Raw genomic sequence first — 26402 nt, forward strand, 5'->3', positions numbered from 1 at the left:
AGCCAAGCAGCTCAAGTTTCAGCGAATTATGGACTATCATTAGGACTCTATTTCATGTTCATAGATGCTCTAGGCCTTTACATGAGGTGACACTGACTTCTTAAACGTGTACGACAATATAATGAATGCATGTAAGTGAAGTGTCCAATGAAATGTGGAACAATCAGTGAATTCTTTGCATATTTTATTTTTCTTTTTTTGATTTCCAACTCACACACATCTGGCATATTTTACATCTTTGCAATAAAACATGGTTACAATAGCTTAAGGAATTTATATATCCAAAATATTTCACCATGATCTCAAGATGAAATGAACTTGTCTTCCAGATGTTCATTATCCTCCCAATTCTAAGCTACAAACTCAAGATATTGCTTACAGCCTGGTGATGAATAACTTAATCATTACGCCGATTCCCCAGAATTTCAGAATCTCATAAATACAAACAACAGTTAAGAAGGAATTCAGTGCTAAAACTTACTAGTACAAGGTGGATAACAAATAAGTAATCACATCAATAAATAATGATATGTTTCTGGTGCAAAGTGCCAATACAAAGAACCCATTATCTTGTTTTATCTTTTTAAATAAATGACTGCAAGTGAGTGTAAGTTCTGAGAAAATTACATTCCTGTAACATGCCTCATAGCCCTACCGACACAATATGTACATCTATGACGATACGGTCACCAAATATACAAAGAAGAAACATGAATAAAGTGTATATACCCCTGGGTGTATAACTTGATCAGTACAGTGTATGGAAAATCATTTGATAGCGTCATTTTATATCATAAAAGATGAAGTGCCTTAGGCTAAGAATGTGGCTTTAGGTGAGAATTTCACAAGAACCTAAAAGAATAACTTCAGTTATTGTTATAATAAAGTCTGACTTATTTATTAAAGAAACTAAGCTATTCAAGAACCAAAGAGAGAGAAAAATTAAAAGAAAAACAGCCAAAAAAAAAAAAAAGTTAGCATCAGATCTCCTCCCCTAATGTACACACGCTAAGCCAGCAGGATGAGTCTGGAAGCGTTGTCCAGGAGTTGGGAAGTCATCACTAAGGAACTAACAATCGGGATTCCTATTTATACAATAAAACCAGGACCTCATCCCTAAGCCCCCTTTCTGCTGTGTCTTCAAATTATGAAGGGTAGGGCTGAATTTTCTTTGTATAAAGTACCAAAAAATGGCAAATAATGGCTTAGTATCCAAATGCTTTATGAGCAAATTTCACCTAGAGGGATGGAATTCAGATTAAAAAGTGCAAACTATATTTTGGTGAAAATGTGAAAAATTATCGATTGAGCCCAAATTCAATCTTTTCATACAAACTGTGTCCTTGGACAGATCTTACTATTCCCTACTGTCAGTGCGCCTGTTCCATCAAGACATAGGGATTAAAGAACATGCAAGTTGTAACTCCACAGTAAAATTAAGAAACGTTTTGTTCTTTATACAAGGTTTTACTTTTACAAAAGTATCCCTTTAAATAAGATGCATCTGATGTACAAAGTATCAAATGTGGTTTTTTTTTTTTTTTTCTTCTCAGCTTGAAAAGAGGCTGGAAATGGGATGCAGGTTAGGTTCAAAGCTTAAACTTTGTAACAACTGGACACAAGGTTCCTCAGAATTGTCAAAAGTCTCTTGTGACACGTCCTACCACCTTTTCTCAATAAACAACAATATATGAAATAATTACCAAAACATCTCCTAATTCATATAATTTACATGATATAAGCTTGCCTGGTAGCAGCTGGTGTTCAGTCGTGAAAAAACACACAAAGTAAAATGGCTGCTGACTACAATGTACAGCTATTGCTGGGTGGGATGGAATGTACAAACGGAGGTCGATGCAGACGAGTTTTTTTCCACCAGAGATATTGCCTTTCCATGCAGCACTTGTGCTCTCAGCTTTAACTTGGCTGTTGGTTCTTCACTTGTCTTCAATATCTGTTCTGATGCTCATAATGCCACCGATTAAAATCTATATTAAAAGCTACAATGCTACCAGAAGCCATGCCAGTGATCAGAGTCCTGGAAAAGCAGAGACAGTTGTTAAGAAAGACACAAAATCACTGACATGGTTCTACTTTACACTAAACAATAGCATGATCTCAAAGTTCACCAAGTTTTTGTTTTGTGTGCCCTGAGACAGGATTAAAATTTATTCTTGGTTCTCCTGAGAGAAGTTGACTCAATCCAACAAACACCTGGACTGCTGGACCAAGTGTTATCAACTTGATCCCACAGCTCATCAGATAAACACCTTTTTGAGGACAGCATCTTCACTGTATGTTTATCTGTCAGTTTGTAACTCATGTGCATGTACTACTGTTTGAACATATCAGGGGCATTATAAAACATCAAGAATAACTGCAATTTGGGATGAGCTTGAAGAAAAAATAGAAACTTGATTAGTATCTTTGCTCACTCCTCCTGGGAGATGCTAACACGAATGCAGCTTTGTCTGTGTGCTCTCATCTACTAGACAGTATATGAGAGGATGAGTATCTCACAAAGCCTTTCCTGCCCTCCGCACCCCTCGAGAAGAGCTAATCACTGCCTTTTCCTGTTCCTGTGCTCCCGCCTCCCTCATATGTATTTATTATGATTATTGGAGCTCTTTGGGATTAGTGGTCTTGTTTTATATCCTCCAGACTGTACACAGTCCTTAATGTATGATGGTGGCCGCAAATGTCTGCAACATGAATACATGAATGGATAAGAATACCAGGGGGGATCTTGAAATACTTAACAACACAAATTATTTAAAATACTTTAGAAACATGAATCTATATACAAATAATTATACACAGTAAACCACTCCCATTTTTCATGAATATGGATTCTGCTTAAATTTTCTTAAAAAAGAGGTTGAGCTGCAGATCAAATATCCCCAAACTAACTTAAATTTTATTGCTTTTCTTGATGACTTCAGTATCATTTTACAATAGTGTGAAGATACTTTATCATGTAAATCTTAATATTCATACTATTTTAAAACCAATACTCATAAAGAATACATATATACATAGTTGAAATGAGTTGCTTAATAAACTTTTCTTATTTCTGTTAGATATATAGCAAAAATGAGAAATTATTTACCATATTGAGATTATATAGTTTTATTTTTTTTAATTTAGAAAATTTAGGCTTTACATTCCAAATATTCATTTCACTTTATAATAAATGCAAAGGCAAATTTTAGGAAATAACAAAGTCCTGTTGCAAACTGAGGAATAACAGAAAACTATATTACTTTGTTAACATTCTTATTGATTCTTTCCAAATAAAGATTATAGTACCCTAGGGCAATACATAAAATACCACAAAATAACATAAATGAGAAATGCATGAATAAGCAAATGGGAGGCAGAGACTGTTCCAAGTAACCAGTGCCTTGTATTTGTAAAACAGAGGCCAGCTGCAGTCTGCACTTTGCATTTGGCTGCATTTAGCTAGACCTACACCTCAAGCCAAGACTCTGCTAAAAAAATGTGTGTCTTTCACATTATGGAAGCCAGGCAGGCCTGTCTGAGACCAGGTAAAGATCTGAGAACAGAGAAGTTGGTGGGGATAACTCTACGTCTTGGGAAGTATCTAGATGAATCTGTTTTTCTCCAGACTCATTTCTTTCTTTTTTCCCCTTATTCTTTTCCTGTTTCCTTCTTACCAGAATCCTTTCCTAAAGTACTTACTCCTCTCCTCAGTCTGCCCTTTTCAACAATACTCTTTCTTCCATCTGGATGCTGGAGTATTTTTCATCGCACGTTTCACCCTTGGTAAAATCTAAAGAACTTCAATGCCAACTCTTGAGCGATTACATTTCTCCCCGACATGGCTCACCTCTGGTCATGGGATAAATCCATTGCTCTAATGCCAGCATCACAGCCAGGGTAAATGTACAGCTGCTTGAAGTCACAGGCCTGCCAGACCTCCACCACACCATTGTCCCCTCCGGTCACCAGGTTCTGCCCATCACTACTCAGGAGAATGGCCTTCAGACAAGGTAGAAAAGCAACCATTTCTTTCAGTGTTTCCCAAATGACCACTCCTGAAAGGCACTTACACAGGTCCCTTGTTATTATTATCTACTATTAGCCATTTGTCCAAGTTTTCTAAAGTCTAACCCATAGACTTCCCAATGTGGAATTCATCAAAGTAAGGCTTACTTAAAGGATCCTTTAAAACCAATTTAGGTTACAAAGTAACAGAAGTTCCAAAAAGAATATTACCAATCTAGTCCAGAAAGAACTTGAGAATTAAGTAACATGATGTTTGTTAAGTTCTGAATATTAACAATGTCAAGACTTTTTAGAACAAATTGCAGAACACATTTCAAAACTGTTTTTAATAATGATAAACCAGAAATTCTAATTCATTTCTGAGTGATGGGCAATTCAGTATGTAATTTTGGTACAGGGTTCAAAACATACGTTTCTATGACAATAAACTCACTTTTAAGGTCAGGAGAGTGCAGTGTAGACACAGCTTTTTGTCAGGGGAGTTTAAGAAAAGTCTCCTTAAGGGTCTAGTGAGGGAGTGAGTGGAAGTCTCTCAGTCCTGTCAACTCTTTGCGATCCCATGGACTATACTGTCCCTGAAATTCTTCAGGCCAGAACACTGGAGTGGGTAGTCTTTCCCTTCTCCAGGGGATCTTCCCAACTCAGGGATCGAACCCAGGTCTCCTTCATTACAGGTGGATTCTTTCCCAGCTGAGCCACAAGGGAAGCCCAAGAATATTGGAGTGTGTCTACCCTTTCTCCAGTGGATCTTCCCAACCTAGGAATTGAACTGGGGTCTCCTGCATTGCAAGCAGATTCTTTACCAACTGAGCTATCAGGGAAGCACCCCCCACCCCACCCCAGCTTAAGGGTCTTACGTCTAATCAAACAACAGCTGTCACCTTCAAAGTCTAATTCACTGAGTTAACTACTTGAGATTAAATGAACCCTGGTTGTTCAAAGCATCATCAATATGGATTTATATGCTTTTATAAACCAGTACACATTTACCTGGATACCCGAGAATTTCTACTCTGAGTCACTGAATGCAAAAGAGCCAATCTTTAACCTCTTGCCTCAGTCCCTAGTTAGACTCAACATACAGATTTACCCGTGTTGAATCGTTGATCTCCATTTGAGCCAAAAGTTTTCCGTTGATGCTGAAATTGCTGAATCGCCCTCGTTCATAGTAGATGATACAGTGGCCTTCACTGGAAACAGAAATCAAGCGTGGAAACAAGCAGTTTTCTGGTCCTTCGAGGGCTCTGAGCAAATCTCCAGTGATTGTGTGGACGAGGCAAGGGCCCTCTGCAGAGTAGGGAACAGCAACGGCCACTCATATTACTCTCACAAACCCGCAACTGGCACCTGACTATACACTCGGGTTTGTAGGAAGAGGTAGAAAAGAAACTATGCTGGCAAGAGCCAAGCACTGATGTTAGATATCAACAGACAACTGTTATGTGACACACACGTGTCTTCCAAACTTTTCATCTAGATAAATACTTGCTCTTTTCCGTCACTGGATAATATTCATTAAAACAGGATATAGTCCATACATTACATGAGAATAAAAGAGACTATATGTCCCACAAGTGTTCTCATGCGTTTAGAAAATTTTTTTTTAGAAACTTTGGGAGAATTATCAAAACAGTTGCTAAATTTCTTTAGTATCATCAAAATTTTAACATTGTGTCACATAAAGATACATTACTATCAATGTACCTTTTCTATAGTCTATATATAAAATGTAAAAGGCAAAATTGAGAAAATTAATCAAGTAATTCAGACTGTAGGAACATTATTTCAAATAAATGAAGAATGAGGGAAGAATGTAAAAGTAGTATGGGGAATAATTTATTTTGCTTCAACTGTTTCTCTCCCCTGCCTCAGGCAGAAACAGCACTGAGATAAAATATTCACTTGCCAAGTTCATAAAAATAATTGGTTAATATGGTTTGGTATTACCCACCCCCCATATCCTTTAGAAATACTCCATAAAACTGTGTATGAATTTTATTCCTATTTTTCAATCAATTGATTTCAGTAGATACATATTTTTTAAAACAAGTGATATTATGAGTGTATTACAAGTGATATCACTTCTAATATCAACCATCATCTATAGAAAGTTACTGTTTTTTCCCCATGTGTATTATGTGGCTTGTGTTTTCCTTTCCTTTTCTTTTTTTTGCTTTGTAGAATAGAATGATATTATACATATTATTACTAAAACAGACATTAAAAGACACTTTTGTATTCCTCCCTGGGTTATTTACTCTTAAATACAAAAGCAAAGTGTCCCTATGTTCAGACATCATATCCTCTATGTATAAAGCAGTCAGAATAAGGTCCTAGAAACAAAATCTGATCATCTCATCATCTTGCTAAAAACCTTCAATGGTTTCCTACTATGTTCAAAACAAACACAAATTGCAAATCCTTGTGCCTCAGGTCTCTCGCCTCTTCAGCCTTCTGTCTCCTTACCTCCGTGGTGTCCTCACCACACTCAGCCCCTCTGGTTTTCTTTCAGTTTCTCTTAAGCATTAGGCTCCTTCCTGCCCTAGAGCCTTCCATGGAGAATTAGTATCTGAGCCAGAATTAGAATCGAAGTTTCCTGACTTCTCCCGAAGCAGTACTTCTTTCATAAAAAGCCAAAAGAACTAAGTCATCAAATTTCCTCTCCCACCTACCCAACCTTGAGAAGAAAGGACTAGCGGAGGGGGGTGGACCCAGGGCTATGTCTGGTGAACCACCTGAGCCCCCGTGATCCCCTTGATCACGGCTCTCTCCCCCTTGGCTTCTGAATGTGATTTGTAATGACTGCATCAGATGCGTGTGCTGCAGTTTGATTTACCAGTGTTCTGGCTAGAATGCTGGTGACCACAAAGTACTTCATAAAATTTTACATCTATCTTATATTAGTACTAGCAAATATTAATAAAACTAAACAGCTGCAAAGAACCTAGGGATTGCATTTGTCTACGGAGAGCCTCCTCAAGGAAATAAATCATAAATCATGTTAACTTGTGAAAACAGTACAGTTTTTAAAGACCTAAAAAGAAAGAAATGTCTTCTGACCTTTAGCACCACTGATAACAAGTCCAAGTTCTGCACAGACAGAAACGCAGACAACTTCATGGTCGTGGCCCGTGAGGACAGCTCTTGGAGCAGGATAGTCACCTGGAAGGGAACAACGGCAGTGAGTGTCTATGGACCAATAGCAGGAATGAAGGGCTCTATCATTAAATCAAACACTTAAAAATAACAATCATTAATGTTTAGTAAGGGCATTTACTATTAATAGCTGTGTGACCACGAGGCAGTTACTTAATCTGCTTTTTCCTCATCTGCAAAATGGGGAAACCTACTGTGCCTACTACACAGGAAGCTTTTGCTATTGTTCAGTTACTCAGTCATGTCCAACTCTTTGTGACCCCATGGACTGCAGCACGCCAGGCTTCCCTGTCCTTCACTGTCTCCCAGAGCGTGCTCAAACTCTTGTCCATTGAGTTGATGATATTATCCAACCATCTCATCCTCTGTTGCCCCCTTCTCCTGCCGTCAGTCTTTCCCAGCATCAGGGTCTTTTCCAATGAGTTGGCTCTACACATTGTAGCCAAAGTACTGGAGCTTCAGCTTCAGCATCAGTCCTTCCAATGAATATTCAGGGCTGATTTCTTTTAGGATAGACTGGTTGGATCTCCTTGCAGTCCAAGGGACTCTCAAGAGTCTTCTCCAGCACCAGAGTTTGAAAGCATTAATTCTTCTTTATGGCTCAGCTCTCACATCCATACACAACTACTGGAAAAACCATAGCTTTGACTCAGGATGTTTAGATGACGGCTAAGTCAACAAATGTGATATACTTATAACATCATGATAGTGGTGAGAAATACTTTTTTTTTCTTCCTGATTAATGTGAAGAAATAGAAATCAAGCTTGCCAAAACGTAGGAGGTAGGTACAATTATTGTTTCTATTTTATAGAACTCCAAAACTTTGAAAGGTTGTTCAAATTACACAAGTTCATATAGGAGCAAGTGTTGGACTGAACCCAGAGCTAGGTAATTTTGCAACCCTTGCTCTTACCCTTTTTAAAATGTTCCTTAAGATCTTCAACAAAACAGGCTGTGGTGCTTTGAGTTTTTTGGAGATGGGAATGGAAAGTAGTAAAGGAAAGAAGAGACAATCAGATGATCATCTTAATTCTCCATCTGACTTTACTGGTACGATCCTAGCCAAGAAAGTGCAGCTGAATTGTCTGCATCAGCATTCTGACTGCCAAGTGCTTTGCCCTCTGTACTGAGTGCACGCCTTCTAAGTGACAGGTCTTCTCAGCGGGTTAGGAGTTGGGAGTACAAAAAAGACATAAGTTTTAACCTGGAATTGCTTAGAACACATCAAACAACCATGGCACATCTTCCACAGGTTGACCACTGGAGGCACTCAGCAATGATAAGTGTGAAGAACAAACGTGGGTGCACAGAGTGAAATGGGATTAAAAAAAAAAGAAAAAAGAAAGAAAAAAAATCCACAAATGAATGGAGAGAAAAGCAGAATATTGGTGTATAAACTGCATGCATGAAAGACTGAGAAGGACCAGCAAAATTGAGAGGGCTTCTTGCCCAGCGATGTCTTGCTGGGAAAGTCATTTGCAGAAGCCACTTTTGAGATGGAAATGAGGGATTGCTACAGTCTTGGTGCAAAAGTGTGGAGGAAAAGGAAACAACAGAAATTCAGAGAGGAATTTTGGAAGTTGCATCGGGTATGCTGCCACCCTGGGTACAGTTTGGAGTGGCTGTTTTGGTACATGGGAAAAGAAAGCCAGAGTCAGCTGTACAGGATAGGCTATGAGGACCCAACAGACTCTGAAGTGAAACTCTGTTGAAGGCAGGGTGATCAGGAAGAGAGACATGAAACGCTTATTAACAACTAACATCTGCCTATTCACGTCAGATCCAACAAATATTTATCAATGCCTTGTAATATCCAACTATTTCCACTTTTCACTAACGTCACACTTATTAATGCCTTATTTTGCCTCTTTAATTATTAAATAGTTCCAGCAGACTTGTATGATTTTGTTATTCATCTTGGATGTATTGTTCAGTTGATTCTACAATATAATTTCAGCAAAGACCAAGTATTATACATAAATAAGCCTTTGTGCATATATAAAAATATCATTATTTCATGTTAAGTTGTCAGTATCACTTGACCATTACTTTTTCTGCTTGAGAAGTCATGTTGTAACTTGGCCTTGTGACTGCAACTCTTCCAGAATTCCTGGTGTTTATCAAATTATGGTCTGTGTATCCTGGGATCTGTGGCTGTTTTCTTGAGACTGAAAAGTTCTATGAAAAATCTTAAATTTCAGATTTAAATTTTAATGATACTCTAAAATTTTAACCAGTTGTAAAGATGAAATCTCTCTCCAGCATCAAAAATCTATACTGTGGCAATTAAAAGTTGAAATGCACTTAAAGATTAAGATGAGCTAATTAAGTCAATGTTTCTCAAACTAGATTCAAGGGGTCCAAGAACACATTCCTTAGAGTCAGAGATTTTTGGGGGGTTAGTAATAATTTTGTACTTTTTAAAGTGTATTAGTTAAGTTTGAGGAATATTATTGTAGACTATTTTTTATTGATAATTAAAAAATTCAATTTGGCAGCTTCCACAAAACTATGTGTATTTTCATTTGCTTTTAGATTAAAAACATTAATTATATATTAAATATTTAGAGCATATATATATATAAAGGTTAAGAGAATAAAATGAATTACCTTGTACTCACCCCTTCTCACCCCCAACTTAAAAATATAGACCATTACCAGTGGCTTTAATGTGCCCTTTCTCATACCTTAGAAAATACTAAGACTTTTGAGAAAGTTCTGTGTTTCTCTCCTGTTCACTCTGCTTCATCTGGTTGTTGGGTCTGTGATCTTTCCTTTATGCCGCCTGAGATCCTGCGTGCTAGCCTATTTTTCTCTGTGAACTTGCCTGAACCCCCTCCTCCATCTCGTCTCTCAGAGAGGTGCCCTATGCTTCCTGGGCTGTGATCCCCTCACTGTGAAGGGGCGGTGGAGGAAGTGAATGTCTGAGGGCTGGAGCTTGTGCCCGCCTCCTGGGTCAGCCACTCCCCTGGCAATGATCCAGCCCTGTGCAGCGCTCTGATTCCTGCCCCACATGGCAGGAGGGAAGGCTTCAAGAGGCCATGCATGGAGAATTCTGTGAAGAAAGTGCATAATGAAAGCACCCTACCCAGTAAGGTACTCAATACTCTTTCCATCTGCCAATATCTCCTCCTTCAGACCCACTGGTCTGTCTCCCCAGGAACTGCTCACTGTTTTCTGTGAGTTTCCTCACATCCATCAGCTTCCATTCTGTGTTTGAGACATTTCTTACCTAGACGGTGAGTGGGAGGGGAAGCTAAAAGCCCATGTTAGTCTGTCATTTGATTCTAAATTTATGCTTCAAAGATGCCCTAAGTTTCCTGGCAAAATGAGGATTAATTACTAACAAGATTTTATGTGTAATATCACACTTAATTTTTCTAAGTGATTATTTTATCTTGGAGAGACTGATGAATTAAACATCTTACAATTATATATTTAATAAAATGTATATAGTTTTATAAACCTTTCCCCTATATGCCACAGAAAAAGTAAAAAGCAATCTAGTTCTATTGCAGGAAATGTAAAAAGTGTATAAAAATAGTAAACATATTCCTTAAGTATGTAATATATTTTCTATGAGGAAGTAACATTTTCCAAGGCTTACCTCTGATTTAAAAATTTTAAAATGTTTTATTTTTCACTACAATTTTCCCAGGTCATTTGAGTAAACTGCGAAACTTAACTATTAGAAGATCTTGTAGGGCCCCTGAGAAGTGTAAATAACATGTTATTCTGGGGTTGTGAGTTGGGGAATCTGCAGCGGCAGCGGGAGTCGGGGGGTAAACATATTCCCTATATTTCATTTCACTGCCAGGGACAGATGTCACCCACCCGGACAATCATTCACAATCCTAGAAATATTCCGTCAGTGTCACATCACAATTGATGGATGTAGCTGAGGGTCAAAGGGTGCTGCACAGAGGGAGGTGCAGGTGAGACCTCTCCTCTGAGGACCAGAACACCACTGCCCTCCTTCCAGATTCACTTTCTCAGGAGAAGACCTTTCTGTGTGATGGAATTACGATGAATGAAAAAAAAAGAGTCCGATTTTGAGATTCCTCATAGGCAAGTATTTGGAAAGAGCAAATATACCAGGCTTACAATAAACAGATTCCACCTCATTTTTATCACAAGTCATTTTAATATTTTTTAAATGGATGATGAAAAAAGTACAAAGGTATTTGATGCTGCTATCCACACAGAACTGACAAGAGAGCCTTTCAGCGTGATAGGCTGTGGCTTTCAGAGAAGTGATCAAAGTAAAGATTACTCATGGTCCTTATTATTTTAAACCTCATTTACGGGACTACTAATATGCAGAAGCTTGGGTTCTTCTAAATTAGAGCTAAACAAAAACAGCAGAGATTTTCTGTGATCCTCAGTGTGGTTCTGCTGGAGTCAGAAAATGAACCTCCTGATGATAAATGACATTCAGATTTTATTCCTGGCCTTTGTGGGGTCATTGCAGAATCACTGCAGAAAGTATTTTCAGTCATGTTTATACCTATATAAAAATGATGGATTTTTAACCTGAGTTTCGAGAACAAGAGATTTCAAAGGGTGCAGTATTTTCATCAGGGCTGTCTGATTTCAAGATTTATTTTGGAAAAAAAAATCATGCTAGACATCATTTTAGTCATGAGGAGTCCCTTCTTGAGACACTGTGTCCTCGGCAACCTGAGGGCCTGCTGCAGAGGTTTGTGGCCCAAGTACCAGAAACACCTGGGCCTGCATTTTCCACAGGTCACAAGGTAACCCACATAAAAACATTTCATGGGTTGGAAAAAATCCCATGATGTGGTTTCATTTTATCACGCACTCATGGAGTACTTGAAAAAAACAGACGATAGATATAAACCTATCTAGTCATTAAGTCTAACTTATTCTTTTTCTTCTTCAGAGAGGGCACTGACCACATTTTCCCCTGAGCATTGCTGTTTCAGGGCAGATGTCTGTCCTTGAAGTCCTGAGCCTTCAAGACTAGGATCCAGGTCACTGTACACAACTGTGCTACCATCCTCTTCCCCAAATAATCTACAGTATCATCCGCCTGCCTTTCCCTAGGAGGTGTGATTCTGCAAGACGCCCAGAGATCCCGCTGGTATAGATTCGAGACACCTGGATCATGAAAACACATTAGTCACTTCTGTTTCTTAGATTGCTTCTGGCTCAAGACAAAGACTCTTGCAGCCTCAGTTCTTTAAAGGGGTAAGGAAAAGCAGAAGCTGAGTGGCAAGCAGTCCCCTTCTTAGTCAAGAACCCTATAAAGTCTCCTAATGTTGGGCTGAGGGCACGGGAGGAGGTCTCCTGCAGAATGGGCCCTGTACTAGGGGCGCTGCACTATGGACATTGTCTTTTGGCCCCCAGAAAGCCCTACAAGGTAAGAATTATTACACACGTAACTACACCTCCTCTCAAAGTTATTACATGCGTAACTACACCTCCTCTCAAAATATATAATTATATACATTATATATATATAATATACAATATCTGTAGGTCATTTTTTGTCCAAGCTTTCTTCATCCCCTATAGCACCACTGGTTAGTGGTGGCTGTGGAGCTGGGCACCAGGATGGTCATTTGAAAAGAAGGCTAGATGCAGACAAAGCAAGGGATGTGATTTGGCAGATGTTTGGAGCTGGCAGGGGTGTCAGTGTCCAGAGCTGAGGCTTACACAATGGGAGCCCAGGGAAAAGATGTGTGCACAGCTGGAGTCTCCTTTTCAATGGGCTTCTCGGTTCATAGTCTGTTTTGCATAAAGCTCAAATGTGAGCTAAAGCCTTGTTTTTCAAAAGTGAAATTGAAAAACACAATAACAAGCTCTTACACATATGACTCAAAGTGTATTCATAGATTTGATTTGTAAAGATGAACAGTATATTCTCTTTCAAAGTTTCCTGTTGCTATGATTAAAAAAAAAAAAAAATGTCAACCAGCTCTCTATCCAGCACCTTGTATCTGGTATAGACATTAAAACCACATACTTTACAAGCAGACTGGATTTGGAGCCGAGGTCCTGATGTGTTTTAAGTGTCTGCTGAAGAGACAATGTTGACTTGCCCCTCTTGTGACTATCTTGTTGGAAGCTACAGCACGTAATGAGAAATGTCAAGTCCCAAGATCAATGAAATTTGGGGCTCCAGGGATTCAACAGGAATAGCATTGATCCTTTTAAAGAACACCAGTCAGAGATGGGCTGTAATATATTGTAGAGAAGGGCTCAGGAGGATAAGCGGCCAAGTCCAAGATACCTGCCTGACAAAAAATTCAATCAGCTTTGAGCACAGATTGCCTGCTCCGCTCGCCTTCCTTTCAGGCGGTTGCCTGCTTCCAATTAAAGTGTGCAAATTAATTTTTATCACTTCCAAATTAGTTTCACAATTTGTGTAAGAGTCTGCTTCAGATCAAAGCGTGTGTCCTTCACATCTCTGAAATTCTGTTATCTCGTCAGGCACCTATTTACATCTACAGGAAAATTGTCTATGTTCAGGGTCGCAAGTTTGAAAGAGTAGCAGTGAATATATCAGCCTGCAATATATTAATAAAACCAGTATAATTAATTCAACTGGAACCTAGGCCAGGTAGCCTTTGCGTGTTTCTTTTATGGTTTGAAACTCTGTAATCATCTGCTTACACGTTTTCATTGTCTTTGTGGCAAATTCATAAAAACTGTAAAGACAATTAGAAAAAGATTTATTTATGAGATGTCCAAGTTAGTCATAACAATATACGTATTTGATACAATGAAGCCATTAACCTCTTTCAAACTTACCTAAAAAATGCAGAAACATTATTTTTTTTCCTGTGACATCAATAGAGCTATCCATTAAAAAATAATAATGACAATGTAAAAGAAGCATACATCTATTAAAGTGCTTGAGTTTATCTTGAAGAAGTTTTAGTGATGTGCACATAAGGTGAGTAAATGAATCCTATCACATTATGGTGGTGTGCTGGATAAATATTCAGCCTCTGACATACAAAGCGAATTTAATGTCCAAAGTAAGACCAAGTCCTGAATTCTAACAGCTACTGGGATATTACATTTCATGCCAGGACTTCCCTCTTCAAGTCTAGGTTAATATATACAATCCTTGAAACCTAAGGGCATTGTGTCCCACACTTTAATATGAATTTAGACGTAACTAGCTTTTTGGTCTTGTGTAGCAATGCATTATGAAATAGAAAGCACATATAGCCTGATTCTCTGACCTGTGAATTGGTAGCTAGAACAGATTAAACTGAAACTGGAAAAATAAAAGCTTTTTTCCTTTCATATTGTGAGTTTTCTGATGGCAAATACCCATGGCTGATCCCTGATGTGACAGTCAATTCAGTGTGTGCTTTGATTGCCTCTGCAAAAGGTGAATTGACCAACATATATGGTCTCTCTAGGCATGCCTACATGAGCTGCGAGGTTGCCTTTTCTAACAGATTAAGTCAGTCACAAATCCGTCAAGTCAATCAACTACTAAAAATGATTATTTTTTTTACTATCATGATTTTTACTATCCATGTGGCAAAATGCTGAAATCAGTTTTTATATAATCATGCATCTGTGCCCAAGATACAACATTAAACATTTTGTAGATACAAGTACTTAGGAAACTAAATATTATCTGATAGGAATTCATGATTCATGCAGTACTCAGTACACTTGATAATTCCAAGCAGGAGAAGCAGTTTTGTGACTCATATAGTCTATATAGATTATAATACAGACTTCTGGGTGAACCCCAGAAAGTCAGAGACTTTGACTGCCCAGCCCTGCCAGCTGCTAAGACAGTACCAGGACACAGCACATGTTCAGTACATCAGTACATGCTTGCTGCTTGGCCAATACTTTAGCAGCTCATCCTGTTTAATCTAGAAGAGCATTTCTTCCCTTTTATGTTAAGGATAACAAATACAGTGGAACCATGCTATATATGCTCACATTAAATGTATAGGAAAGTCCTGGCAGGGTGGGTTTTATGAAAGTCCTTTAGGTTTATAATGATGATGACAGTTTTTAATAAAAAAAAATATATCCCCACAAATGGAGATAATACTGTATACGTAATATTATGCAATAATTTCTTAGGGATAATCCTGTCTTTATTTAAAGCTTAAATAAAATGCTACATTTTAACAAATCTATCAGTCACAGTTTTGTTCTTAAGAATTAACATAAACATTCCTATTACACAGCTCCTACCACAGGAACTTTGAATACTCTAAATAATACTACATTTCACTCTTCTTGCTAAGTGATGGAGCAAAGATACAATCAATTGTCAACCATCATTTCGTTTAGAATTAGAAAATAAAGTAGTTAACAGATAATTACTATAATTTAACATTTTTAATCTCATAGCAGGACATTATATTATCTTCTCTACTACCAGATGGTAGTTTTTAAGAAATGTTCTTTTTTGGAAACATCATTTTCATCATTTCTGAGCTTCATTTTGAAGATGTTAATTAATTGGATTTAGAACACTATTTTGCTTCTTTATAAAGTTTTTTCTATCTAATAACTTCTAATTTGTGTCAATAATAGATGGAAGATACCACACAGCTCTGGTGCTCAATTCAACTTCTCTTGTAATGAATGCTACACTAGTCTCAAAAAAGGAAGTTTGGAAATATGTAAAAATGCATTTAGACAAAATACATGTGATAATGTACCATGATTAAGCATAATAAAGTATGATAATAAAGTAGGTCAAATATATTTTACACACAGACACATACCACAAGAATCCTGTTAAAAACAAAGCTTTTTTTTTTTTTAGGGATACAGTCTTAAAAAGAGTAAATAACTTATTAGCAGTTAGAGTATGATGTTCTGTATACTGTAGAACTGGTGGCTGATCAGTTGCGCTGGTTGGAAATCAAGCAACACTGAATATGTTTTCCTCAAACCAATATCTCACAACTTGGAGCAGAGGCTAAAATGTATAATTACACATACTTTCTCTTAGTTAGTACCTACACTCAGAGACACAGCTTCATAATACACTTTTAGTTGCTTCATCTATTTTTCTTCACCTCTAGCTATGGGTGACAAGAATAAATCACCGGATCATCTAAATCACCTGGCCATTCATTCTCTCACTACCTTCATACACATATGAAGATTTCCATGCCCAGCTCTCTCACAGTTAGACCTTGGTCTCCTGTACATTTCTTTTCTTGCTATAGTATTTCAGTGGCAGGTACATAGTATTCCTGGGAAATTCTTAGCTCTGTTTCATCATAAATATACCCAAACTCATGTTTTCAGAGTACTGTTAAAATTGTGACCAATGTATGAATTATAATTGGAATAACCCTAGTTTAGGTACTCGCCATTATTAACAGTTTACAGAAATTATTCTCTATTTTACGGGAGATACAAGCTTGGTAGTTAAAAGCAGTAATTATTTCTAGGAAATCTGTTATCTAGTTCCTCAGTCATTTAACAGTATTTATCGAAAACCTATAATGTGTGCAACTATGCCAGGAATCAGAACCTTCAGATGCAAAGAGAGGTCTCATGGTGCGCTTCAGAGCTTCCTCAGAACAACAGTTCACAGGAATAATAACTGCTCTTTCATGAGCAAAAGGTTCCTCGGAAAACATGTTTGAGAAACCATGTGCACGTGTGTGTGCTCAGTCGTGTGAGACTCTTTGCGACCCCATGGACTGTAGCCCACCAGGCTCCTCTGTCCATGGGATTCTCCAGGCAAGAATACTGGAGTGGGGTTGCTATTTCCTTCTCCAGGGGAATCTTCCCAACTCAGAGTTCAAACCTGTGTCTCCTGCGTCAGATTCTTTACCACTGCACCAGCTGGGAAGCCCTTGAGAAACTCTGGAGACATCAACAGACGTATTTGTGTGACGCTTTCAGAGCTTACATAGAGAATAAGAGTATATATGCTGTGTTTTCTAAAATTTGTTTTACTCTGGAGTACCTCATTTTTTTTCCGATGGAATATTTTTGGGAGCACTGTTGAATAAAAAATACTCAGGAATCAACCTAAACAAAGAAATCATCTTATTCAGCTTTTGCTCCCCCCAGGGGTACTCAATCATTGTCAAATAAATAAACAAAGATACTTACTATACCCCTGGTAGAAAGCAGTAAGTGTCCTCAGGAGGCACAAATAAAGTGTATGGAATTTCAGACAAGAGAGAGAATACATTCAGCTGAGAGAAATCACAGAAAGTTGAAAGGACCAGGTGACATGGAAGGAAATTCTGAAAGGATGGAGACATTTGGAGACTGGGGAAGGGCAGCTGGGCAGATGGTCACTGTGAGGGGATCTGGGAGTTTCCTCAGGCTGAAGGTTACAATGGTTGCTCTCTTGTTACACTTTGAATACAGCTATATTCCAAAAAGAACACAGCTATATTCCAATGCCATTTAAGCTTTCATATTTTAAGATCCTTACAACCCCAGCAAAAGTTATTAGGGAAATTTAAGGAATTTACAGTCTGATGGGACAATTCCAGACCAATACTTACTGCTGTTCGGGTTATCCCCTATGATGTGGTGTCGCCCGCTCCAGTACCAGAGCAGAAGGGTGGCATCGCGAGACCCAGACACAATGTAGCAGTCCCCACCAATGTACGACTCAGACCTGGCCAAGCACGTCACCACGTCCCAGTGGCCAAATACAATCTGAGTTAGCTTCCCTGCAACACAGAAGTGGCAGATCGAATCCAATGGCTATTTTTCTTTAAATGGTAGTAAGCTTAACTTTATTTTACTAGATTTGTGGAAAGTGACTCTATAGACCTGCAAACTTACAAGGTAATTCAAATCTAGCTACAGATTTAGGTTCTTGAATCCCTGCTGAAAAAAATGATACAAGAACATCACTTTGGTTTTTTTTTAAGGAAAGAACTTATAAAATAACACAATCATGATTTTTTTCCTCCCAGGCTAGGCTAGACTAAGGGGAGCTTTAAGGCCTTTTACTGGATTTGATTTGGGGGAGGGGGACAGTAGTCCCTTTGGTCCCATGAACTCAGGGCTCAACTCACGCTAAAGTTCAGAATGGATGAAATTAGAAGCAGTCAATTATTTACAATCTGGACATTTAATTGGAATCTTGGCATCAAGATTCCACCTACATTAAGAAGTATGACTTCATATGAAGCTTTAGGTGAAACAACAGGCATTTTGAAGAGGATAAGGTATTTCATAGTTCAGTTTACCTGTTTCTGTAGAATAAACTCTGAAGCTCTTATCCCAGAATCCACAGATAAGAATATAGCGATTATCTGCCGTGACCACAAAACAATGTGCGTTGATTTGTATGCTCTGGTCAACGAGGTCTGTGATCTGCCGTTTATTCACACCAGAGTTATTGGCTAAACATAAAACAGATACAGGAATTTAAAGAGAGATTCTACGAAGAGTTTCACCAAACACTTACAGAAGGAATACTTTTATACTTCATTTATCTAGAAATGGGTTCTAATCCTATATGATTAAGATTTTAGCATTTCCTCATGAGGAATATAAACTGTTTAGCAGCAATGATTATTTATGAACCATATTATATATTTAAAAAATTGTTGGAAATTTAAGTAGTTCTTCCACTGATATGAGGAATTCAAGATGGGAATTTACAACATAATAAAAATATTTATATGCACTTAATTCAATAGATATTCACCCTGCACAAGTTCATTATTGTCCAACAAGTTCAATAATAATAAGGAATAAATATTGTATGAAGTATGTTACATAAGGAAAAAATGTCTTCATATATCCCCCATCTGTCATTTTCTGATGGCCTTTATGATTCATGGGAAAAGAAGAAAGTAGGGATTTGTGCGAGGGGTGTTGTTATGTAGGTGGCCCCTCAGGGAGCTTTAGGTCAGCAGCTTTAAAGACCTGGATTGTCAACAAACAGAAGCCTTTCCAGAATGGGCTGGCAGGGGAGGAGGGGAATGAGAAAGATGGGAGAGGGGCTGGGGAAGAAAGAGACAGGCAGAGAGTCATGGGCAGCACTGGGACTGAATCTGAATAAAGTCAGGAACCCAGAGACGCCCTGTGATTTCCCCAGTGCCTGTCTGCATGCCAGCCTGTCCCTTACTCCACACTGTCCTTTCAGGCCAAATCCCTGGGCTGAATTCTTAAACAGAAAACGCACATGTAGAAGAGCACCGTCACTTCCTAACACCAATTAAATTTAAGTGTTACTATTTGTGGATATCGACTAACACTACGATAATTACTAGAGAAGGCAAAAAGTCAAAACTAAATAAATAAATAAACAGCAAAGGAAAAGAAAAGCAAAGGTCTGAGTCCCTTGAAAACTGTGTAGTTGGTGCTTGATTAATAAGAATACAGCTATTAATCTTCCACGGTTACACTCTAGCTGTACGTGAAACTGTTGCTATTTTTTTAGCAGAGAAAAAGCTAGAAGCTGGACTCCACTTGAAAAATATTCCTTGTCCTAAGCATATATTCTCTGAGAGACATGCAAGTGCTATTCTGTGTAGGAGTATAGGTAACTAACCTAAATGGCTGCCTTGAATCTTATTTCTGGGTTCAAAGATGAAGGTGAATTAATCTGAGGAAAAAATACCATAAACTGTTTACGGCTTTATAATTTTTCAAACCACATTCGATTTTTTTCTTATTTAGCTCTCACATGATCCCATGAGAACAGGCAGAATGAATATTATTAGGAACCATCTTACAGATATGAAACTGAGGCCCGGAAAGATTAAGGCACTTGTTCTGCATCACACAGCTAATAAATGCGTATGCGATTATTTAAAAATACTTTGAATACTGCTGCAAACAGTTACAGCTCCTGAGTTTGCAATTCATATGAAATCTTAAATTAGAAAAAAAAAATGCTTAGCTCTATTGAATGGAGATTTCCAGAAAAGTTATTCTTTAGTATCAACTTTCTTAATAATGGCTTTGAGTCCTTATATATTTGAAATAATATAAAGTTGTTAAAGAAGAGTTGTGGCTGAAAGAAAGCACAGTTTGGAATTATATGCCTTGTCTAGAACCAACCTAAATGACCTCTGGAAATACCAAGAAAATACCACAAATCATTATTTTAATAACAAAAAATTCTTAGATGACGTATTATGATTTGCACAGCTCCTTGATGGCAATTTGACATTATTTGTACATTAATTTGTGACAGAAAAAGTATCATTCAACTGTCATTTGTGATAAATAACCACACAGGAATCTGGATAGGCAGCATTTATGAAAATGGACTTTTTGTTGTTAACATACCAATTAGTGGATCCATTTCAATGGGAAGATGATGGGCTTGGTCCAAGGAGTAACCCGGAGCTCCTCTGAGGCCTAAAGATTAATTAAAAGAGAAAATGATCATAAAGTTCTCAGAATGGAGGAATTTCCTAATAAGCAGTGTTTTATAAAAATTATACAAAATATATATTTTCTTAAAAATTATTTGGTAAATTACTGTAAGAATCATTCAGTCACACTACATGTTTTTGAAGACAAATCTTAAAGAAAGCATTACAACAGGGACTGTTGGTTTCCACTTAAGATGGAGAAAGCTGGGAAGAGTATTGTTATTCTAACAACAGAAAAAGCTGGATAAAATAGAAGACTATAACATTTCTGGAATCCATCAGAGAGCTGAAATCTAAGAAAAGGTTATGTCTACATGTAGGAATGGGTGTAAGCATGGGCTGACCTGGGCCAAGGCAGAGAGGAAGATGGGACTCCCATCCCTTCCAGCTTCTTTCAAAAGAAGACAAGTCAACTGAAGGTGTACAACTGAGCCACACCTAAAATCTTAACCTAAAAGCTACTTTCAGAGGATTAATATTTAGAGCTTGATTGAGTTCTTTAGTCATAATTTCTTACATGGGGTAACATATAAACTTTAGAACAACTCTAAAGAAAACAAAAATCAAATCTTTATAGCTTTCTCTCAGTGCAAAGTATTTCAAGAGGCTAAGACTCCTGTGAATAATAAAGTCATATTGGGTTGGTCTGAAAGTTCATTCAGGTTTTTCTGTAAAGTATTATGGAAAAACCTGAACAAACCTTTTAGCCAACCCCAGATATTTTTAAGAGATGTCTTCTCCATATTTCTGAGTGAATGGAAGTCACTCAACTTCATGTTGAAAGTATTACCAATAACCATAAAACAGGGGTATTCAGAAATTCTTAGGAGATTAAGCTAAAAGTAATCTGGTTGTCCAGAGTGATGTAGAAGTCAGTAGAATTAAGATTCAGGTGAACTTGGTGTGGCTCAGCCATTCAGACTTAGAGACAGTGGGGATCTTGAGGCTTCTAGGGAGATCATATAAGTAATGAACTGGGCCAACTAAATCATTTAGTCACATCCACTGCTGTCCTGGCTGGATAAATATCAATCTGCCGAATTTTCATGACAGATTATATCACTTCAAGATGTACTGGCTGGAACCTTCAGGAATGAGTTTGGAGAAAACACACATGAAATAGCTAAGCAATTTGGATTTTGTCTTCTCTCGGACTCAAAGCTCCACAAAGAGAGGGATGCTATCTGCCTCGTCCACTGCTGCACTCCCAGTGCCCAGGACCACATGACACAAAGTGGTCATTCGGATATTTCCTAAATGAGTTAATCAAGTGGGAGAAAAAGGATTTGAAACCACCTAGATTCAAACTTGTTTTTGTTTAGTATGGGATAAAATTTGTGTTTTGTTTTTTTTTTCTTCCCCTTACAGGAGCAGGGTGGGAGGACCTGAATTATTTGTAGAACTGCTTCAATTTATCAAATACTTATTAGATACTGAACCTTTAGCCAAGCATTCTGTGAGCGTCCCTGTGGCTCAGTGGGAAAGAATCTGCCTGTCCATGCAGACACAAGGGTTCAATCCCTGGGTCGGGAAGATCCCCTGGAGGAGAAAATGGTAACCTATTCCAGTGTTCTTGCCTGGGAAATCCCATGGATAGAGGAGCCTGGTGGATTACCATCTATGGGGTCACAAGAATTGGACATGACTGAGTGACTGCACCATGTATGGCACTACAACAGCAGCAGTGAAGAAGACAGACGAGTTATTTAGTGAAGTCTGGCAATTATTTATTCTGCTGCCTTCTACAGCTCATCTGGCACACTCGCTAGCCCTCCACACACTTACCTGAACCACAGCTTTTAAGACCCTGCTAGTAAGTGACTCCCTTAGGCCCACGTACCTACTGTGTTGTGCCATCGGTTCACGGCAAACAGCCTGCTGCAGGTCACCGTCACCACCGCAGGGATGGTCAGGTGGGGGAGCGTGTTGGCCGCCACATGCGTCACTGGAGAGTTTGACGGAAACTTCAGCACCATGATCACATCCTGCTGCATCTGATCTTTAAACATGAGTGGACTCTGTGGAAGGAAACACTGTTGAATAGAAAGGGAGGAGAACAAAGAAAACAAAAAGAATAACACAGTTAGTGACGGCGTGGGGGAGAGTGAGATTAAAACAGGCTAGCATGAGCACAAGCAGACAGCAGAGCAGTCGGCGCTCTGGTCTGTGAGGAAGGCACAGCCAAATGAGCAGGCACTCTGCACAGTTGCTGAAAGAGGGCCCCCAATTATTAATAACCAGCTGCAATTTAGGTGCTGCCCGACGATGGAAGAGGGCTTCCCTGGTGGCTTGGATGGTAAAGACTCTGCCTGCAATGCAGGAGACCCAGGTTCAATCCCTGGGTCAGGAAGATCCCCTGGAGAAGGACATGGCAACCCACTCCAGTGTTCTAGCCTGGAGAATCCCATGGACAGAGGAGCCTGGCGGGCTACAGTTCATGGGGTCGCAGAGTCGGACACGACTGAGTGACTAACACGCTTCCAGATGATTTAAGAGGTTAGCTTAGAGATATGTCCACATGCTGCAGTGTAATTTTTCAGTGCAGCTACCACGTCACTGTGGTGGAAAGATCAGTCAGGCCAGTTCCCAACAGTGTTTATGTGAAACACGAAGTGAACTGATTCTTTCATTTTTTACCTGGCTGATGTGGGGCCATGGCTACAGTGTAAATAATTAAAATTTCACAGCCTCCCTTGTCCATGCTCCATGGACACGTTTCTGCTGTGTCTCTGATGACCGTGGTTTAGGCTCCTTCCCCTGCTCGATGGTGAACTTCCTGAGAGACAACACTCTCTTTGCTTTTTTAATCTTTGTTTCTCAAACATCTAGTGTATGACTTGACAGAAAGGAGACACTATTAGTACTACTAGTAAGTAGTATGGTGGTGGTGGTTTAGTCGCTAAGACATATCTGACTCTTTGCCAACCCATGGAATGTAGTCTGTAAGGCTCCTCTGTCCATGGGATTTCCCAGGCAAGAATACTGGCATGGGTTGCAAAATACTATACACATTATTACATAAAAGACAGATAAGAATGCTGGAAATAACCACTATTTAGCTTTCATGCATGTTTTCTAATTGTTCACTATTTTATATAGGCGTGTGTGTGTGTGTGTGTGTGTGTGTGTGTGTGTGTGTGTATGAATTCTCTGCTATATAAACTTAAAAAGCTGACTTTCTTTATAAACAGTTCCATGCCAATTTAGCCTCTAACAATTTCCCTTAGGAAAGTAATGAGTTCTGACTGGGCATTTCTCCAGGGTAAATATTTTTTACTACTATTATTATTAAACAGAGAAAACCAACATGGGGATAAAATTCTTCTGCCAAAGCATTTCATAGAATAAAGTGTGAGAGAGATTCTCTTGGACAGTTTGTTAAAAATGCTTCCTCTCAGGTCTGCAGGCTCCACGTCAACGCTGCGCTTGGGTGTGGGGATGGGGACAGTACGCGTGGTGAAAGCCTCTCTGGCTGCATGTGAGGACCCACCTCAGGCAGCAGAGTTCATTAGTGACTAAACAGTGAAATTGCTCAGCTGAGTTATTGTAGAGGAAAAGAAATGTTTTCAAACACACATTTATTTATGCTTCAGTAGGTGAGGGACTACCAACCCTTTGACAGTGTAGAGGATGCCTCGCCTCTGTACTGCCAATGCTTAGTGCCATGCCTGGCACACAGAAGGGGCGCGATTCAAATGTGTAAAGTAGTTGACAGGACAAATGAAAGGTATGAACAATACTTCTATCACACAATAACAACTTGTACATTTGCTTACACATATATTATGGACCATGTTCCAGGGCATTTTACTCCAGTATGAGGCTATCTGGCCCCTTGACAATTATCTAGAAAAGTTGATGAACTGTAATTCATTCTTCAAATACATTTTTGCCGTCAAGCATTTTTTTTTCCCTCAGTAAAAACTTAGTGGAAAATCACAGTGAAAAAGTAAGTTCTAAAGTAGTTTCTTAGAAAAAATTTTACCTTCAAATTAAATAGAGAAATGTTAACTGTTTGCTAAAAACTGAAAAGGGGTCGTATTCTTATGAAAATGGATCTTAAAAGATTCAGATTTAAATGAAAATAATATTACTTCTTCCCTTGCAAACTGAGAATATAATGCCAGCTAACATTTACTGAGTACCTGTACACCAGGGGCTGGTCTAAGTGCTACATACAGTACTGAGTCATTGCATTTTAAGGGCTGGTGTGATTTGTTACCCTCAGGCTACACAGGCTGAAACGTAAACAAAGAACTTAAATACCTCTCCCAATTCATTCATTAGTTCGTGGCAGACACGGTGCTCGACCCAAATCTGGCTCTGAGGTCCTTATTTTTAATCTATTTTCTTGACTGCTACCATTAAGAGGCTGTGCATTATCTTTATATTTCTTTTCTTTTCTTAAAATGAACTACTTCCCCTACCATACTTTGCCCCCAAAGATCAAACCAGCTACCTTTAGATTGTATTTATTTTATATTTTTCATTCTAATTTATAAGTGTAACCTAATTTTGGTGCCTGTTATGTCTATAAGCCTGTATGTGTATGAAGGAGTTTATGTATATGAGCCAACTCCTAATAGAGAGGGAGGTGATCTTTGTGAGTCCAAAACTGGGCTAGCTGAAGCCAAACTTAAAGGTAAAAACTATACTTCTTTCTCTGTTTCTTTCTAGGTAATCAGTATATCCTGAGGCTGAAGAGTTAAGCCAATACATCGAGAAGCTTTAAAACACTGCTAAAAAAATCACTATTTTATTTGAACTCTACTCAGGTACAAAGAAAGACAGAAATGTTCCGCAAGCTGCTATGTCTTACCAGGTGCATGGCAGAGCTCCGAGGCGGATGTGGCTCAATAAGCAACTGAGATGGCGTTTGTCCAAAGTTCTGTATCTGTGCCTCCATGGCCTGCAGGGGAAGGAGAGTGATTGTCACAATCAGTATGCATCAACGAGAGAGGTCAACACGCTCTGACAACGCAAAGTGTGTCCCAAGTCAGCCATGAAAAAAGTCCAGAAAATTCACCGGGTGCTCTTCTCCCAGGGTGCAGAATCATCCAAGTGTTAGTATTTTGTAGACAAGCTCTGCTTCTCCTTCCAAACATGCTTCCGTTAAGTCACTATTCTCATTTAGAAGCTGGGGTTAAATGTGGAAATGTTATCCTGTGAGTACATGCAAGCAGCTAGAGACCAGAGAACACTCTGAACACTAAATACAACACAAATACCTTAATAAAGTCCTTTGTAAGAAGAAACGTATGGGGATCTCTAATGAAATAAGCTTCTGGGATCTTAATGGGAAAAAAAAAAGAATGAAACATAAAGTCCACTAAGGATACAAGATAAAATTCAAATAAGCATGTGTTCTAATCAATTCAGAGAGTAATAAGTAGAAAGAACATTAAGACTTCTGTATAGTCATCAGATACAGCAAAACTTTCACTACAAAAAATACAGTTTAGTGTGCTATGCTATTCTAAGATATATTCTGAAATATTATTTATAAGCTGTGAATTCATTCCTCTCAAAAATCTTCTGAAATTTTACAGAGAACTAACCCAAAGAGGAAATAATTCTTGGTGCATCCTGACCTATCAATATGTCATTAAACCCTATGCAATGTGTCATTAAAACCTATGCAATATGTCATTAAAACCTATGCACATGGAAATATTAACAAGACTTTGTCATTTCCAATGAATATTTCTAGATTTCGAACTGTATGAAGTGTATAATATGTCTTTTTGGTGGGTATGTCAAAGAGAAAAATCTTAAAAGAGATTTAAGTATTTCTTCTATACATAAATTTTACAGCCAAAAACTGCAATATATTAAACCAGACTAACAGAAGTATTTTTCTGAAATATTATAAGTATGTA

At 38.4% G+C, this 26402-nt stretch overlaps 1 protein-coding gene across 1 annotated transcript in view; it reads right to left on the reverse strand.

Annotated features, from left to right (window-relative positions):
- Positions 1 to 1947: 1947 nt before the first annotated feature.
- Positions 1948 to 26402, reverse strand: part of NBEA (neurobeachin) — a 667766-nt gene continuing 643311 nt past the window's right edge. The window contains exons 50-59 of the mRNA XM_052650319.1: positions 25752 to 25814; positions 25343 to 25432; positions 22364 to 22556; positions 20435 to 20506; positions 18379 to 18534; positions 17683 to 17853; positions 7090 to 7191; positions 5120 to 5316; positions 3851 to 4002; positions 1948 to 2038 (exon numbers count right to left, since the gene is read on the reverse strand). Of these exons, the coding sequence (XP_052506279.1) occupies positions 1948 to 2038; positions 3851 to 4002; positions 5120 to 5316; positions 7090 to 7191; positions 17683 to 17853; positions 18379 to 18534; positions 20435 to 20506; positions 22364 to 22556; positions 25343 to 25432; positions 25752 to 25814 (1287 nt within the window). The remainder of the gene's footprint in view (positions 2039 to 3850; positions 4003 to 5119; positions 5317 to 7089; positions 7192 to 17682; positions 17854 to 18378; positions 18535 to 20434; positions 20507 to 22363; positions 22557 to 25342; positions 25433 to 25751; positions 25815 to 26402) is intronic.

The sequence above is a fragment of the Budorcas taxicolor genome, chromosome 12, assembly GCF_023091745.1.
Source record: "Budorcas taxicolor isolate Tak-1 chromosome 12, Takin1.1, whole genome shotgun sequence".
NCBI classification, from domain to species: Eukaryota; Metazoa; Chordata; class Mammalia; order Artiodactyla; family Bovidae; genus Budorcas; species Budorcas taxicolor.